The following is a 19,125-nucleotide window of genomic DNA, read 5'->3' on the forward strand; positions in this document are numbered from 1 at the left end:
AATGTTTTGGTCACCTTATCGGAGGAAGGATGTTCTTCCTTTAGAGGGAGTGCAGAGATGGTTTACGAGACTGATTCCTGGGCTGGCACGACTGATGTATGAGGAGAGATTAAGTTGGTTTGGACTGTATTTGCTGGAGTTCAGAGGAATATGGGGCGATCGCAAAGAAACCTAGAAAATTCTAACAGGGCAGATGCAAAAAGGATGTTCCGGATAGTGGGGGCATTCAGAACCAGGGGTCAGGGCCAGAGGATACAGGTTGACCGTTTAGGACAGAGATTTGGAGAAATTTCTTCCCCCAGAGAGTGGTCAGCCTGTGGAATTCATTATCACAGGAAGTGGCTGAGACCAAAACATTGTAGGTTTTCAAGAGTTAGATATAGCAGTTGGGGTGAAGGGAATCAAAGGATATGTGTGTGTGTGTGTGTGGGGGGGGGGGGGGGAGATTAGGCTATTGAATTGGATGATCAGCCATGATCATAATGAATGGCGGAGCGGACTCAAAGGGCCAAATGGACTACTCCTGTTCCTATTTTCAATTAATGTACTGTCCACCAAAAATTCTGGGCGCAATTCTCCGCTCCTGCGCGGCATCGGGAAGGCCATCATGAACTCGGCCAAGTTTCACGACGGCGTCGGAGGCCGCTCCTCGCACCCTATTCACCCCCACCCAGGGGGCTAGGAGCGGCATTGTGAGAAACTCGGCCGCCGGGCCTTGACGCTTGCGTCAAAGCGGCGCGCCAAGAATGACACGGCCGGCGGCGTCTAAGTGACGTCAGCCTCACATGCGCAGGTTGGCCGGCTCCAACCCGCGCAGGCGCGGTTGCCATCTTCCCCTCCGCTGCCCTGCAAGACGTGGTGGCTTGATCTTGCAGGGTGGCGGAGGGGAAAGAGTGCGTCTCCTGGCACCGATCACGGGCCAGTCCCCTCCCGAGCATGGCCGTGGTGCTCGATCCCCTCTCCGCCCCCCACAGGCCCCAACCTTTCGCGCAATGGTCACGCCGGCAGCGATCAGGTGTGGTTGCCGCCAGCGTGAACAGGTCGGGAACTTCAGGCCGCTTGGCCCACCCGGGCTGAAGAATCAACGGTCGCCGTGAAAAACGGCGAGTGGCGATTCGGCGACACACCATTTTGGGGGGGGTGGCAGGGCGGCGTGTCGTGATTCGCCCGGCCCGCCCGCGATTCTCCCACCCGGCGTGGGGAGCAGAGAATCGTGCCCTCTAGCTATGAATTTCTAACCAGTACTTACTTTAAGAGGGTTCCAGCTGATCAGCTGCACACGGATTAACGGATTCAGAATTTTTTGAAGACAAAGTCCAATATAAGCATCATAATATGAATCAGGAAATCTTTGTCGCCACAACCTGAATTTTGCCAAAATTCTGTCAACACGATAGAAGTCCTCATGTACGTCTTCAAAAATCTCCTTGGCCTCCTTCCTAACGTGATCTATGTTAAATTATGAATAAACTTGTTCAAACAAGAAAACAGGATAAAAATCTAGCCATCGAGTCGGAACAAAAAAAAGACAAAGAGGAAAGCACAAAATTACAACATTTGTAGATCGAAGCATAAAGATCAAAGTTAATTCTAAAATGTTGCTTTCCTCATGTTTTGCGATAAAGATCACCGCAGGTGAAAGGGTGGGAAAATCACTGTTGATGCTGATGAGGCTTGGAAGTTTGCATTTGCTGTTTTAAATCATCCCTCAATCCCTGTAGAAACACATGCAGGGGGAAATTCTCTAAATAGTCTGAAAATGGAAATAAAATACATACTGTTCCTAAAAAGAAAAAATGTACAAAACCAAATTATAACCCATCAAAAAAAAGATCTACATATAATTTTATTAATTATAAAGTAATTAAAGAAATATTATATCTAAGAAGGTATTAATGTTTCAGGAATATTCTCTCTGATGAATTCCATCAAATAGTAACTGGCATTTTTGTATTTCCTGCAATTTGTTTGGGCCACTGTCTCCATGTAATTTTTTCCCAAACTTTTGATAGCCTACCAGGTGCAAGTGTGACTAGGACTTTGCATGGTAGAAGTGTAACACTTTTACATATATGAACTTACTCATCATACCTATATTAACACACACAAGATGGACCATTGCAACTTTTTTTTAAGCATGCTATATATAAACATCATGATGATGGAGACAGATGACTTTACTGAAACGGCAAGTAAGAAAGAGGAGTGCAACTTCAACCAGATTTTGTAGTACAAGAAGAGTGTGGAGAAGAAGAAAGCCATACCTTCTTTCTCATGGAAATCAGACAGATCGGTTGGAGCTATTTCATCATCACTGGACAGACCTTTGTGATGGTCTGCTTCCTTTCCAGACGCTTTTCTTAACTGCTCCCTATGAGCCCTATATTGGAAAAGTGTAGAGTTAAAATCAATAAATACTTTACCATTTAAATTGGAAGTATGTTCAGAGTTCCAATTTCCTTACCTTCTTGCCTCTCGTCTTTCAATACGCTGCTGTTTTGCTTTGACACGGTCTATGTCATTTCCAATGCTGGGGCCAGCTTTACCTTTAGAAATAGACACTGTATGTCATCACTTTTACATTAATGAATCATTGAGCCATCTCAATAATTCATACACATTGGCCAGAATTTTTCCGCTTGTTGCAATTCACTTTTCCCGGCGGCAGTGCACCCATGTCTGTGGGGTTTCTGGCGGCTTTGGTTTGTTACAATGGAAAATCCCATTGGCAAGCAGAGGGAAGATAGAATTCCACCACCAGAGTACGCCATGCCACCGCGGAACTGGAGAATCCCTCCCATTATCACCATTACGTACTTGACATTACAAAGAACATATTCAAACAATAATGAATTTCAAAAGTTAGTTCCAGTCTATGCCTCAATAGCACAGCAGTCTGCCGAACTCCACTTGTGCATTATATTAACAGAAACAAATGCACAGAATCAACATTTTTAAAACTGTGGCTTTCTGCCATGCACTTTAAATATTATTGCCCTAATTTCAGATGTACTGAAATTATAGCACTTTTTACAATCTGTTGCAAACATAAACACAAGAGAATCCACTATGGATTAAATGGTTTAGCTGAAATTTATTGAGAGTAATTAAATTTCAATTTGAAAGATCGGACAAAATGAAATACGGCTTACAGTGCCAGAATTTGAGAGATTAACTATTAATGATCATACTAACTTAAAAGCTGCCAAGCATCAGTTGATTCATCTTGAACATCATCCTGTCTGCGTTGGAAAAGGTTTCTTGCCTGCTCGACCAGTTGCAGATGCATTTTAGATTCCAGTTCATTAATAATACGTATCTAAAATAAATAACTTCAGTTAGTGTTGCCTTCCCTCTCCACCTATCATTGTGAACTATGCTACACTGATTAATATATTTTCCGTTCATGACTTTCAATGTCCACTGCTATCCTAATACATACCCAATCTATAGTTTATTTTGTAAAGTACAGGTTTTACTACCTGATGTTTAAACACAAACCCCAAATATCCATAATTTCTACTTAATTTATATTTTGACGGCAGCAATGCAATGCATAGAGCATACGTGCCCTTTTGTCAATTGTTGCATATTCTACTATTCAGTAGTACAAGTTATGGTTTAGAATTGTAATGAATCTTCATAGCAAAAAGTCATTTACCATAAGCAAATGGAGTCTCGGGCCAAAAACTAACAATTACCCCTTAACTACTGTACATTGCACCAAAAACCATGTAGGATGCCCACCAAATTCTTGTTTACCCAAAGGGATGGTATATACTACAATTTCACACTACCAAATATTGGCTAAAACTAACAGACCTATTTGCCAATTAAGTATTATGCAGTTTGTAAGGAATGACAACATCCTCTTTAGAATGTTTCTCCTACACAAGTTCTTGCAAGGTCAACCTCACAAAGTTTTAACTTCACAAGAAATATGAAGCAAATCTTAAAGAGCTAGAACAGTGTACTTTCGACAACTCGAGCTTTTATCTCATAAGTGTCAATGTTGAGTCTTGCTCCCATGAATAACCAATGATGAGTCAGCCAGAGATAATAGCTACAAAATTAATTTGCATATTACCACTTCTAAGAGCACCAAAGGGGGGGGGGGAGGGGCAGTGCCAGCTGCCACTACCTACGTGCCTATGTGGCGTTCTCTTTTGATATGGGCACATGCAGTTACATCCCATTTGCGTTTTGCTGAACCTCTGCAATCCATTTGGGAGCAGGTACACCGACAGTTTTGATACAATGGAGCGGCTTGCTGAGCCACTCCAGCGGGCAATTAACAGTAACAGTCGCACATAGACCTGACTGACTAAGGACTGCAGATTTCCTTTCCTAAAGGACATTAATGAATCAGAAGAGACCAGTGTTGGAGGAGAAGCTAATGGTGCTGAAATAATGCAGATGACAAATTTTGTGCCTTACCAAGGTGGATATAAACGGTACAGGCAAGCTGGAAATCACAGCCCTGCACCCAGAAATTATGAACTTCTAGCCTAATTAATTCACCTACTTTTTCAGTATGAAGGCTCACAGTATTTATCTGGGAGCATATAAAAATAACCTAAATCCTTGCATCAGGCTTTATTCTAACTTTCTCGATTGCCCGAGAAATGAATGCCAAAGACATAGAACAATACAGCACAGAACAGGCCCTTCAGCCCACAATGTTGTGCCGAACGTTTGTCCTAGATTAAGAACAAATTAATCGACACCCCATCATTCTACGACAAGCTGCTGCTTCATCAGTGAGGAGGGAAAATTGAACACGTCATACCCGACTGCTCTTGCACACTTCCCTTCAGTTAACTTTAAAAAGGAAACACCTGGAATAAATTCTATTTATTGCTTATTTGGGGTCAGTGTATATAGAAGGGGAAGTACAGAATGATTTATCCAGCAACGTTTGGAGTATATACAGTTAACCTCATGTTAAAACCAGCAAGAAATATTGTCTGGGGTAAAATCCACTGGAGTACCTCAACTGATTAGCACAAAATTCTTAATTCCTGAAGGGAATTGCAGTTTTCACAAAATATGGGATCTAAATTTATGGAGTTTATTCGGTGCAGTCATTTCCAGACTACTGCAGTTACAAAATACAGTGCTTAATAAGAGGTTAAAACACATAGGTTCAGCATATTTCAGGAGGAAAGAAAACTTACCCTCTCCTGAAACCAAGCTGATAATTCTGCTTTTCAGGAGTACACAACATACTTGGCCAGTGACCCATTGTAACCCACTGCAATTTCCTCTCCCAACAACTGCACAGCTGGACCGGGAATGCAGTCGAGCAGAAATAGCCTACAGCATCCTCAACTTTGCTAGGAGCAATGAAATCGTCAAAGTACATAAATATTTATTTATGCCGAGATCATTTGCACATAATGTTAAGCTCATTGTGGGGAGGGAGCAAACAACTTAAGTAAGGGTTACTTAAGTAGAAGTGATATTAATCCACATATAGCAACCAGAGCAAGTCTTCCCATCAAATGTCACATTGTTTATGACAAATTGAACAAAGCAAAAAATTCATTTCTAGAAGAATTCTAAAACACAAACTTAATCAGTCACTTGACTCAATGAATCAATTTACTAAAATCTGTTATTTTGTTGGCAGGGATACAACATTTTACCTTAATTATAGCAACAACAGGTGGTTTGAAAACATTTTACCCTTACCATAAGCACTGTTAACTGACAAGATAGCTTGGCGGGCTTTTCAGTTAGCTGTCCTTTTGTAATTTTGATGTGGAGATGTCGGCGTTGGACTGGGGTGGGCACAGAAATAAGTCTGACAACACCTGGTGTTGTCAGACTTCTTACTTTTGTAATTTAAACGAGAGCCAAGATTTCAGATTCAGTTAAACAATTTCCTCTGCAGATTCTGACTGCATTTGCCTGGAAAGTTTAATCATGGCACACGAGAACGGTGTTATTTCCGTGTGAATTTGACAAACACTGGATCTTTTCTTGAAATGATCAAAAGTTTCTCCGGGAGGCACTACTCCAATTAACCAACCTACATGCAAAGATTCAGCTGATCTCGATTATCTTTATATCCACTCTCGTTTTAAAATCAACCTTACTCCGGATTGTAACACAGGCCCGGGAACCAAGTTTTTAATGAATTAAAGTTTGTCTTGCTCCAAGAGTATCCATGTCATTCGCTTGGATTTAGAAAAGAGTTAAAGTATAATAACTGATTAATAGAGTTCATCTGAAACTTAATTAGTTGCTATGGATTTCTGATTCTAAAAGCCTTAACAAATAGATCAATCATATTTCATTAACTCTTGTACCTTTTCATTAAAGCAGTTAGTCAGATTTTGAACATAGGTTCGCATTTCTTGATAAAATTTGTAGCGGTGACCAGGGTCAGGAATATCTTCCAAGTGTTCAATTGTACATTGTGAACTCTCAGCTAACACCTGCATCTTCTCGTGCTCTCGCAGATGTGAGCGATAAACTTCTTGCAGAGAATCTAGTCTGAAGAAAATATGCTGAGTCATTAATAAACAGTATTGGGAACAGGTTAAAGATAGAAATGCCACAAATGCTCAGCAGTCGGTGCGAGAGAAAAAAAATTTTTTTGCTCAAAATTACATGAGAATGGAAGGGCTTTGCACCTTAGCCCTCTCTGAGCTAATCTTGTCCACGGGACTCACTTCCTGCTCCCTCAATTCTATTCCGACTAAACTGCTAAACACCCAGCTTTCCTCCTGGTCCCCATGCTAGCCAGTATTGTTAACTGGTTTGCTCTCTCTTCAGGTGCTATTGTCTCCTCTCTCCAGGTGCTGTTGCCTCCTCTCTCCTTTAAAATCATCCTCTCCTCATCTTGACCCCACCTTGCAAACTGCCATCCAATCTCCAACACTCCCTTTCTCTCCGAAATCCTTCAATGTGTTGTCGCCTCCCAAATCCATGACCATCTTTACCGAAACTCCGTATTCCAATCCTTTAACTCTGATTGCCACCCGACCACATCATCAAAATGACTCATCTCAAAAGGTAAACTATCCCTCCTCATCTTTCTTGACTTGCCCAAGTCCTTTGAGACAGCTGACCGTATATCCTCTGCATCATGTGGGGGCCATGCTCATATGGGTTGTATTCTTATCTAACCATAGCCAAAGAATCACTTGCAGTGGCTTCTCATCCTGTTCCCGCACAAAGGATCTATTCTTGGTCCTCTCCGATTTCTCATCCATTTTTCAGCATCATCCGAAAGCACAGCTTTTGTTTTCACATTTACACTGATGACACCCAGCTCCATCTCACCACCATCTCTCTTGATAACACACCGTTGCTAAATTAACAGACTGCTTATTCAAAATCCACTACTGGAGGAATAGAAATTCCTCCATTTAAATATTGTATACACCAAAGCCATTGCTTTGGTCCCTGCTTCAAACTCCACTGTGGTGTCATGCTTGACCCCGAGAAAAGCTGCCGAACACAAATTCACACTGAGATGCATTTCCACCTCCTTATCATTGTCTGTCTTTGCCACTGTCGTGGCTCATCTGCAACTGAAACGCTCGTTCATGTCTCTGGTGCCTCTAAACCTGACTATTCCAATGCACCTCTGGTTTGTTTGCCACTTTCAATGCTCGGTTGTCCGTGCCAAAGGTCACACCAAATTCCATTCCCCTATCACCCCTACGTTTAATGACTTAGATGGCTCCAGGTCAAGCAACATCTTGATTGTAAAATTCTCATCCTTGTTTTTAAATCCCTCCGTTGTCTTGTCCCTCCCGATCTCTCCAATCTCAGTCAGCCTCACAACACTCAGATATCCACGCTCATCTAATTTTGGCCTCAAACATCTGCAAATGTAATCGCTCCACCACTGGTGGCCATGCCTTCATTGCCTATTCCCCAAGTTCTGACATTTCCTCCCTAAATCTCTCCACCTCCCTCCTCCTTAAAACCTACCTGTTTGACCAAGCTTTTGGTTTCTGTAGCTCAGTGGCACCTTTTGTTTTATAATGCTCCTGTGAAGTGCTTTGGAAGGTTTTATTATGTTAAAGGTACCAAATAAATAAGTTGTTGTTGAAGTTTTAAACCCTATTAAATGTTATGATTGAAAATAGATATCACAGGGCAGTACGGTGGCGCAGTGGGTTAGCCCGCAGCATGGTGGCGCAGTGAGTTAGCCCTGCAGCCTCACGGTGCCAAGGTCCCAGGTTCGATCACAGCTCTGGGTCAGTGACCGTGTGCAGTTTGCACATTCTCCCCGTGTTTGCGTGGGTTTCGCCCCCACAACCCAAAGATGTGCAGGCTAGGTGGATTGGCCATGCTAAAATTGTCCTTAATTGGAAAAAAATGAATTGGGTACTCACACATAGAAATCACACACAAAAAAGGACAAATGCAGCTGAGCACATAATCATGTTGTCCAGCAAAAGCACAATGGCATATGGCCAGCCGAAGGATTGTTTGGAACAGTGTGAAAGCCCAATAGATAAACTGTACTGTACTTCCTTCACTGAAAATCTATGTAAGAATTGCCTTGCAGAAATTATTTAAAAATGAAAGGTTTAGCTGTCATCCTACAATAAGAATATTTCCAGTAAAACACAAACCAATTTTCAAAATTGCACATTAAAATATATGACTTTTAAATAGGAACTCTGTCCAGTGATGCATAGATATTATGGGTTGAACAGTTTCAGAAATATAAAAAGCAATTATGCTACAAGTAGCCCTGGTGAAAATTGTCAATTGTCAGCCTTGGTACAGTGGTAGCACTTCGCCAGATTCAGAATGCTGTGGATTCAAGTCCCACTCCAGACATGAGTGCATAATATAGGATTACACTTCAGCATTGTAATAAGGAGAGCTACACTTGGAGGTGCTGTCTTTCCAATTGAGATATTAAGCCAGAACCTGCTATCTCAAGTGCACATCAAAGATACAATGAAGTATAGGGAATATCTCCTTGGTGTCTTGAGCTATTATTTATCCTTCAAGCCAATATATGTTTAAAAAACGTTTATCTAGTCGGTATCTCATTACTATTTGTGGGACCTTGCTGTGCACAAAGTGGCTGCTGCCACATTTTTTACAACAGTGACTGCACTTCAAATGTATGCAATGGTTGTGAAGCACTTTGTGACATTGTGTGGTTGCGAAAGGCTCTATATAAATGAATAGCAGAGCCTAACAATCCATGTTGGACTTGCAGTCTACCAAGTTAGCTGATTACAATGGCATCATTGGTCTCTTCATCTTGGGGTTAAAGAGGGCTGAATGATCAAGAGTGCTAGTTCCTAACTATTACAGTGCTTTTTTCAGTAAAATAACCTGCAAGAATGGCCAATGAGTGAGATATCAGGGTTGGGCACTCATGTTGTTTTATCCCAGCAAGGTGTCAGAATCTGGAAGAGGTGAAAGCTCAGAAAATTGTTAAAAAAGGGAGGGGGATTAATCCTTTACGGTTACTTCAGTGCTCAGTTATCATAATGCAAAAACCTTTTTAAATTTTAAGGAGTACAATTTTACAATATATGAATTATTTTTTAAAATAGTTAAAGTTAAAAAGTAAAACTTAACTTACTTAATGGTCAATCGTTTTCTAACAGTTTCCAGGTTGGTTGGTGGTAGTTTTCTCCAAGTTTCCCACTTTGTATTCTTAACGAGTGTACATGGTTGACTGGCTGGCTCAATACTTGATGACTGAGAAAAGAAAATTTCAAATTAATCAAAAAACAAAGCTGGAGAGAGATATGTTATTGAATTGATATTTTAAACACATCATCTACAATATAATTTCTGAGTAAATAAAATGTATGATAATATCTATACTTGGAAAAGATGACTGGCAACTTTAAAAAAGCTAACATTACAAAACAATGTACTGAACATAACAAAAGATCATAAGAACTAGGAGCAGGAATAGACAATTTTGCCCCTCAACAATTCAGTACCATCATGGCTGATCTCCTCTCGGCCTCAACTCCACTATCCTGCCTGTTCTCCATAACCCTTCAACCCATTATTAATTAAAAATCTATTTCCTCCTTAAATCTACTCAGTGTCCCTACATCCACCGCACTCTGGGGTAATGAATTTATGACCCTTTGAGAGAAGTAATTTCTTCTCATCTGTGTTTTAAATCTGCTGCCCCTTATCCTAAAACTATGACCGCTCGTTCTAGGTTGCCCCACAAGAAGAAGCATCCGCTCTACGTTTACTTTGTCAATGCCTTTTATCACCTTATATACCTCTCATTTTTCTAAATTGGTGAGTATAGGTCTAAACTGCTCAACCTCTCTTTGGATTTGTTTATTGTCACGTGTACCGAGGTACAGTGAAAAGTATTGTTCTGCGTAGTCTAGACAAATCATTCCATATGTGGAAAAAAAATCATAAGGCATACATAAATACAGAATGTAAGTACATAGACATTGGATGAAGCATATAGGAGTGTAGTGTTACTCAGTAGAGAATATGTGTGGAAATCAGATCAGTCCGTCTGTCAGTTAGCCAGTTTTCTATCCAAACTAATAAATTATCCCATATCCCATGTGATCTTACCTTGTGTATTAATCTTCTGTGCAGCACCTTATCAAATGCCTTCTGGAAGTCCGGATGTACTAAATCTACATGATTCCCTTTATCCAATTGACTTGTTTCATCTTCGAAGATTAGCAAATTAGTCAAATATGGTTTTCCCTTTATAAAACCATGCTGACTCTGACGGATTGCATTTTGCCTTTCTGAATGTCCTGCTATTACTTCCCTAATAATTCTAACAATTTCCCAGTGACAGATTATAACCAACTGGTCTGCAGTTTTCTATTCTCTGCCTCCCCCAACTTTTTGAATAAGGGCGTTACATTGGCATTTTTTCAATCCTCTTTTTTCAATCCTCTTTCCCGCATCTGGAGATTTTGTAATATTATAACCAATGGATCCACTATCTCCGCTGTCACTTCCTCCAAGACACTAGGCCATTCGGCCCTGGGAATTTGTCTGCCCTCAATCCCAAAAGTTTTGTTTGGTACTTTTTCCCTATAGTGATGATTGTTCTAAATTCCTCCCTTTCTATTACCTCTGCATTACCTGGTCCTATTGAGATTGTACTAGTATCCTCCATCGTGAAAACGGAGGCAAAATCTTGATTTAGCATCTCCACCATTTGTGTTTCCCACTATTAACTCCCCCGTGTCATCCGCTAAGAAACCAACATTCATTTTAGCTACTCTCTTCCCTTCCATATATTTCTCGAAGCTTTTGCTGTTATTTTTTTACATTTTGCGCTAGTTTTCTTTCATAACTTACCTTGCTCTTTTTATTACTTTTTAGTAACCCTTTGTTGATCTTTAAAGTTTTCCCAATCTTCCAGCCTGTCACTGGTCTTTGCAATATGGCATGCCTTGGTCTTTGTCTGGCAAGCCCTGGTCTTTGTCTGTATGTTATCTTTAACTTTCTTGCTTAGCTATGGATGTTTTTTCCCTTCTTACAATCTAGTTGTGAGGAATTGAATTTCTTCTTAAACAATTGCCACTGCCCATCCACTGTCCTTCCTTCTAGCCTTCCTGCTCAGACCACTTTGACCAAATCTGTCCTCGTACCGACGTAATTACCTTTATTTAACTCTAGAACACTAGTATGGGTCTCCAGTTTTTCACCCTCAAACTCAATTTGAAATTTTATCATGCTATGATCAGTCTTTCCTCGAGGATCTTTAAATATAAGGTCATTAATTAATCCCTCCTTATTGCTCAATACCAAATCCAGAGTCGTCTGCTTCTTGGTTGGTTTGACAACATATTGCTCCAAGAAACAATCTCTAATACAGTCAATGAACTCTCCCTCGAGGCTATTCTTGCCAATTTGATTCCTCCAGTCTATGTGCATTTTAAAATCATCCAGGATTATTGTCATACCTTTCCTACAAGCCTCCAATATTTATTGGTTAATACTGTGCCCCAATGTGGAACTACTTTTGAACACCTATAAGATTACTCCCACCAAGGATGTCTGTCCTCTGCTATTCTTATTTCTACCCAGACTGATTCCACATCTTGATCTCCAGTGCCTATATCATTTCTCACTGCAGCATTGGCCCCTTCCTTTACCAGCAAAATTATACCACCTCCTTTAGATTTCTGTCTAACCTTTTGAAATACTGAGCACCCTTGGAAATTGCCTTCCGAAAATCGGAGTACCCTTGAATATTCAACTGATCCCAGGATAATTCAGGGGAAGACCGACCCAACAGAACAGCTCCCTCCTTCCCCAGTACTGGTGCTAATGTCCTATGAATTCAAACCCTTTCTTCCACACCAACCTTTGAGCCACGCATTTACCTCTTTAATCTTATTGACCATATGTCAATTAGCTTGTGGCTCAGGTAATAACCCAGAGATTATCATCTTTTTGGTTCTGCTTTTTAATTTAGCCCCTAGCTGCTCATATTCCTTCAGCAGAACCTCTATTCTTGTTCTATCTATGTCACTGGTACCTACGTGGACCACAGCGGCTGGATCTTTACCCTCCCAGGTTCCTCTGCAGCCTAGATGATATATCCCTAACCCAAGAACCAGGTAGGCACCACAAACGTCAGGACTCTCAACCCTGGTCACTGAGAAAGTAACTATACCTCTAAATATACTATCCCTGATTATGACTAGATTTATTTTTTCTCCACCCACTTGATGGCTCCCTGGACCATGGTGCTGTGGTCAGTTTGCTGCCCACAGTCCCCACTCTCATCCAGACAGTGAGCAAGAATCACAAACCTGCTGGTCAAGGACAAGAGCCGAGGATCCTGCAACGTTACCTCATGAATCCCTCTACCTGCCTTACTCATAGTCACATGAAGTTCTTATGACATCAGCAGCACTTAATAGGGGCAGCACAGTGGTTAGCAGTGCTGTCTCAGCACCAGGGACATGGATTCAATTCCGGCCTTGGGTAACTGTGTGGAGTTTGCACATTCTCTCCGTGTCTGGGTGGGTTTCCTCTGGGTGCTCCGGTTTCCTCAGTCCTAGATGCGCAGGTTAGGTGGATTGGCCATGATACAAATTGCTCCTCAATGTCCAGGGATGTGCAGGTTAATTGAGCACAGTAAGAAGTCTTGCAACACCAGGTTAAAGTCCAACAGGTTTCTTTGGAATCACTAGCTTTCAGAGCGTTGCTCCTTCAAAGGAGTGACGCTCCGAAAGCTAGTGATTACAAATAAACCTGTTGGACTTTAACCTGGTGTTGTAAGACTTCTTACTGTGACCACCCAGTCCAATGTTGGCATCTCTACATCAGGTTAGGTGGGGTCACAGAGCAGGGGAATGGTTCTGGGTGGGGTGCTCCACAGTGGGTCTGTGCAGACTCGATGGGCCAAATGGCCTCCTTCTGCACTGTAGAGATTCTATTATAAGCCATCAATTATAAGGAACAAAGTAAAGGGCACATAAATTACATTTTGCAATATGCGATTTGGACAGTTTGAACAGAAATTGAACACTGATGATATAACATTTCCAGGGGAGGGGGGCTAGGTTCAGCATGCAGGAAATCTTGACTTTTGACACTTTTTTGTTCAATTTTTAAATATTTTGAAGTTTCATGAAATTCAGCATGAAACATTGGGGAGAAGAGAATAATAATAATAAAAAAATAATAATAATAGCTTATTGTCACAAGTAGGCTTCAATGAACTTACTGTGAAAAGCCCCTAGTCGCCACATTTCGGCATCTGTTCAAGGAGGCCGGTACTGGAATTGAACCAACGCTGCTGGCATTATTCTTCATTACAAGCTAGCTGATTAGCCCACTGTGCTAAACCAGCCCCAGATAGAATGAGACATACTGAAAGTAAATTCTGGGATGTTGAAGAGAGGTAGCGCCACTTGAACCGGTGTTATCTGATGTTAAGTCACTGTCATCTAGTTCCTGTGTTACTTATGTTGTTTAGTGACTGTAAATCCATAGAATGGTCTTAAGCAAAGCTCACATTTTGGTTTGCATGAGGGTGTGAACATACAAGAGACATGAACTCTACAATTCATAACTATTTATGTTAGTCCACAAAATGAAAAAAAGTGTGTGAATTATTTATACAGCGCCTTCCACGACCATCGCAAATCACTTTACAGCCAATGAAGCGTAGCAGTGTTGTGATGTAGGAAATGCGGCAGCCAATTTGTACACAACAAACTCCTCCAAACAACAATGTGGTATAGTTCAGAATATGTGTTTCTGTGGTGCAGATTGACAGACAAATATTGGCCAGGACACCAGGCAGGAATAAATCTGCTGCTCTTCTTCAAATTAGTGCTACGGGATTTTTATATCCACCTAGACGTGCAGATGGAACTTTGGTTTAACGGCTCATTTGAAAGGTGACACCTCTGACAGTGCGGTGCCACCTCAATACTGCACTGGTGCCTTGATATTTGTTCTGAAGTCCCAGAGTGGGACTTGAACCCCTAACCTTCTGAAACAGAGGCAAGAGTACATCCAACTCATCTACATTCAGTGACTTCTTGATCTTAACTGGGGAAGATAGCAAAGGAGGGAACATTAACCTCAGCAGATTCAGATACCTACAACTATTCACATGGAATCCTGGAGTCCTTGGACTCCCCCACAAAGAAAATCCTTTCAATGTCATTACACTGAAACCAAGTAGCTGAATATGCTAACCAGAGTCACAAAGTTTCATTTCACCAGAGTCCTGGTTAGCGTGGACAGGGTACCACCAAGGACTTTCAATATTCCTCTTCATTTTGGATTTGTAAGCTAGAAGACATGGCAAGTAAGGTGTTTTTTTAAAACAATTCCATCCCATTCTAATTAACTGCAGAATACAAGAGCATCAAACCTTACTGGGAACACTTTTACTCTTTGGATTTGCTGTTGCTCCCACAGTTTCTGATCATCATCCTCTTCTTCACTTTTTAAGCTCTCATCGTCACTTTCATTTACACCTGAAATTATCAAAGTTATAGATTACCACGGTTAATAAGTAAGCTTCCAGCATGCTCGGGTGTTCAATAAGATCATGAATAAATTTCTACATCAACTCCACTTTCCAGCTCTATCTCAATATAAACCCCCTCCGATTCCCTCAGTGTGCAACAATGCATCAGCCTTTGTCTTCAATATACTCAACGATTTAGTATACATAACTTTCTGCAATAGACGATTCAAAAGATTCATAACCTCTAAGTGATGGCATTCCTCCTCATCTCGGCCTTAAATGACTATGACTCTGATTCTTAGGTTCTCTAGCCAGGGGAAATAGTCTCTCAGAAGCTATCCTGTTGACCCCTGGGAGCAAATTGTATATGGTCAAATTTTAATCATCTTCATGGACCTGGAGGTTAATGAGTTGCTGCTAGTTGGGACCCCAACTTGTCTCCACTCAAGTTCCATTTTTAAAAAAACTTTGTTCTCAGAATATGGATCATGCTGGAAAGGTCACTATTATTGTTCATTTCTAGCTGCTCGGAAGTGCTGGCGGTGGTTCTTCTGGAATTGCCACATTTGTTTTGGTGATAATGATTAGGCAGGAAATTCCAAGACACTGAGCAAGTGATGAGGAAGGAACAAGGACACAAGTCCAATTCAAGGTAGTACATAACTTGGAGGTGACGGTATTCCCAAAACTGTCAATGTGATCACCTCTCTTCTCAACTCCAGAGAATATATATAGTCCCAACCAAAAAAAAACAACCGTGGTTGTCAGGAAGGTAAGTTTATCGCTTTAAAAACTTAACTTGAAGGGTGACATCACAGCAAAGCAGTGACCTGATTGACTGGTAAGGAAAGTGCTCCAATTAGCAGTTGCTAGGAGAAATCTAACTCTTCGTGTGTTGGTGAGTATTGAGATTGGTAAGTAAAATCTTTATTTCTTTCACTTATTAATTATTTGATACTATATTTGTAATCAGTTAAGGTAAAGGGTAAAAATGGCAGGAGATCCCAGACCCGTGTTATGCTCCTCGTGCGCAATTTGGGAGTTCAGGGACGCGGCCGATGCCCCCGACCCCTTCATGTGCGGGAAGTGTGTCCAGCTGCAGCTTCTGTTAGACCGCATGACGGCTCTGGAGCTGCGGATGGACTCACTTTGGAGCATCCGCGATGCTGAGGAGGTCGTGGATAGCACGTTCAGTGAGTTGGTCACACCGCAGATTAGGATTGGTGACGGAGACAGGGAATGGGTGACCAAAAGGCAGAGAAAGAGCAGGAAGGCAGTGTAGGTGTCCCCTGCGGTCATCTCCCTCCAAAACAGGTATACCGTTTTGGATACTGTTGGGGGAGATGACTCACCAGGGGAAGGCAGTAGTAGCCAGGCTCACGGCACCGTGGCTGGCTCTGCTGCACAGAAGGGCGGGAAAAAGACTGGCAGGGCTATAGTCATAGGGGATTCAATTGTAAGGGGAGTAGACAGGCGTTTCTGTGGTCGAAAACGAGACACCCAAATGGTATGTTGCCTCCCGGGTGCTCGGGTCAGGGATGTCTCTGATCGGCTGCAGGGCATACTGAAGTGGGAGGGTGAACAGCCAGTTGTCGTGGTGCACATAGGCACCAACGATATAGGTAAAAAAAAAAAGGGATGAGGTCCTACAATCAGAATTTAGGGAGTTAGGAGATAAGTTAAAAAGTAGGACCTCAAAGGTAGTAATCTGAGGATTGCTACCAGTGCCATGGGACAGTCAGAGTAGAAATTCAAGAATAGTCAGAATGAATACGTGGCTGGAGAGATGGTGCAGGAGGGAGGGGTTCAGATTTTTGGGACATTGGAACCGGTTCTGGGGGCGGTGGGACCATTCCAAACCGGATGGTCTACACCTGGGCAGGACTGGAACCAATGTCCTAGGGGGTGCTTTTGCTAACACTGTTGAGGAGGTTTTAAACTAATGTGGCAGGGGGATGGGAACCAGATTAGGAAGTTACAGGTCAGTAAAGAAGCAGCAAATAAAGCCAGTAAGGAACGAGACAATAAACTCAATGTGACTAAGGGGAAGAGTAGACAGGGAAGAGATGATGAACGCAAAGGTGGTCTGAGGTGCATTTGTTTTAATGCGAGAAGTGTAGTAGGTAAGGCAGATGAAAGTAGGGCTTGGATCAGTACCTGGGAATATGATGTTATTGGTATTACTGAGACTTGGTTGAGGGAAGGGCAGGACTGGCAACTGAATATCCCAGGGTATAGATGCTTCAGGAGGGATAGAGAGGGAGGTAGAAGGGGTGGAGGAGTTGAATTACTCGTCAGAGATGATATTACAGCTGTGATTAAGGAGGGCACGATGGAGGATTCGAGCACTGAGGCAATATGGGTGGAGTTGACAAATAGGAAAGGTGCAGTAACATTGTTGGGACTTTACTACAAGCCTCCCAAAAGCGAGCATGAAGTAGAGGTACAAATATGCAGACAGATTATAGAAAAATATAGGAGCAATAGGGTGGTTGTGATGGGAGATTTTAACTTCCCAACATTGAATGGGATTCGTGTAGTGTTGGAGGCGTAGGTGGAGCAGAGTTTGTAAGGAGCATCCAGGAGAGTTTTTTAGAGCAGTATGTAAATAGTCCAACTCGGGAAGGGGCCACACTGGGCCTGGTATTGGGGAATGATCCCGGCCAGGTGGTTGATGTTTCAGTCGGTGATTACTTTGGGAATAGCGATCACAATTCCGTAAGTTTTAGAATACTCATGGACAAGGACAAGAGGGGTCCGAAAGGAAGAGTACTAAATTGGAGAAAGGCAGAGTATAACAAAATTCGGCAGGAGCTAGGGAATGTGGATTGGGAGCAGCTGTTTAAGGGTAAATCCACATTTGAAATGTGGAAGTCTTTTAAGGAAAGGTTGATTAGAGTGCAGGACAGACATGTTCCTGTGAAAATGAAAGATAGAAATGGCAAGATTAGGGAACCATGGATGACGGGTGAAATTGTGAGACTAGCTAAAATGAAAAAGGAAGCATTCATAAGATCGAGGCAACTCAAAACTGATGAAGCTTTGGAGGAATATCGGGAAAGTAGGACGAATCTCAAACGCGCAATAAAGAGGGCAATAAAGAACATAGAACAGTACAGCACAGAACAGGCCCTTCGGCCCTCGATGTTGTGCCGAGCAATGATCACCCTACTCAAACCCACGTATCCACCCTATACCCGTAACCCAACAACCCCCCCTTAACCTTACTTTTAGGACACTACGGGCAATTTAGCATGGCCAATCCACCTAACCCGCACATCTTTGGACTGTAGGAGGAAACCGGAGCACCCGGAGGAAACCCACGCACACACGGGGAGGATGTGCAGACTCCGCACAGACAGTGACCCAGCCAGGAACCGAACCTGGGACCCTGGAGCTGTGAAGCATTTATGCTAACCACCATGCTACCGTGCTGTCCTAAGGGGTCATGAAATATCTTTGGCTAACAGGGTTAAGGAAAATCCCAAAGCCTTTTATTCGTATGTAAGGAGCAAGAGGGTAACTAGAGAAAGGATTGGCCCACTCAAAGACAAAAGAGGGAATTTATGCGTGGACTCAGAGGAAATGGGTGAGATTCTTAATGAGTACTTTGCATCGGTATTCACAAAGGAGAGGGACAAGACGGATGTTGAGGCTAGGGATGGATGTGTAAATACTCTAGGTCAAGTTGTCATACGGAAGGGGGGAAGTTTTGGGTATTCTAAAAGACATTAAGATGGACCAGTCCCCAGGACCAGATGGGATCTATCCCAGGTTACTGAGGGAAGCGAGGGTCGAAATAGCTGGGGCCTTAACAGATATCTTTGCAGCATCCTTGAGCACGGGCGAGGTCCCGGAGGACTGGAGAATTGCTAATGTTGTCCCTTTGTTTAAGGAGGGTAGCAGGGATAATCCAGGGAATTATAGACCTGTGAGCTTGACGTCAGTGGTAGGCAAACTGTTGGAGAAGATACTGAGGGATAGGATCTATTCACATCTGGAAGAAAATAGACTCATCAGTGATAGGCAGCATGGTTTTGTGCAGGGAAGGTCATGTCTTACAAACCTAATAGAATTCTTTGAGGAAGTGACAAAGTTAATTGATGAGGGAAGGGCTGTAGATGTCGTATACATGGACTTTAGTAAGGCGTTTGATAAGGTTTCCCATGGCAGGTTGATGG

At 42.2% G+C, this 19,125-nt stretch overlaps 1 protein-coding gene across 2 annotated transcripts in view; it reads right to left on the bottom strand.

Moving 5' to 3' along the window:
- LOC119967394 (intron Large complex component GCFC2-like) overlaps window positions 1-19,125 on the bottom strand; it is a 62,602-nt gene that overhangs the window by 22,837 nt on the left and 20,640 nt on the right. For both annotated transcript variants that reach the window (XM_038799898.1, XM_038799899.1), the window contains 7 exons: window positions 14,851-14,951; window positions 9,575-9,693; window positions 6,315-6,501; window positions 3,196-3,319; window positions 2,465-2,546; window positions 2,265-2,380; window positions 1,250-1,449 (listed from right to left, as the gene is read on the bottom strand). In XM_038799898.1, the coding sequence (XP_038655826.1) occupies window positions 1,250-1,449; window positions 2,265-2,380; window positions 2,465-2,546; window positions 3,196-3,319; window positions 6,315-6,501; window positions 9,575-9,693; window positions 14,851-14,951 (929 nt within the window). The remainder of the gene's footprint in view (window positions 1-1,249; window positions 1,450-2,264; window positions 2,381-2,464; window positions 2,547-3,195; window positions 3,320-6,314; window positions 6,502-9,574; window positions 9,694-14,850; window positions 14,952-19,125) is intronic.

Source organism: Scyliorhinus canicula, chromosome 6 (assembly GCF_902713615.1).
Source record: "Scyliorhinus canicula chromosome 6, sScyCan1.1, whole genome shotgun sequence".
Taxonomy (NCBI): Eukaryota; Metazoa; Chordata; class Chondrichthyes; order Carcharhiniformes; family Scyliorhinidae; genus Scyliorhinus; species Scyliorhinus canicula.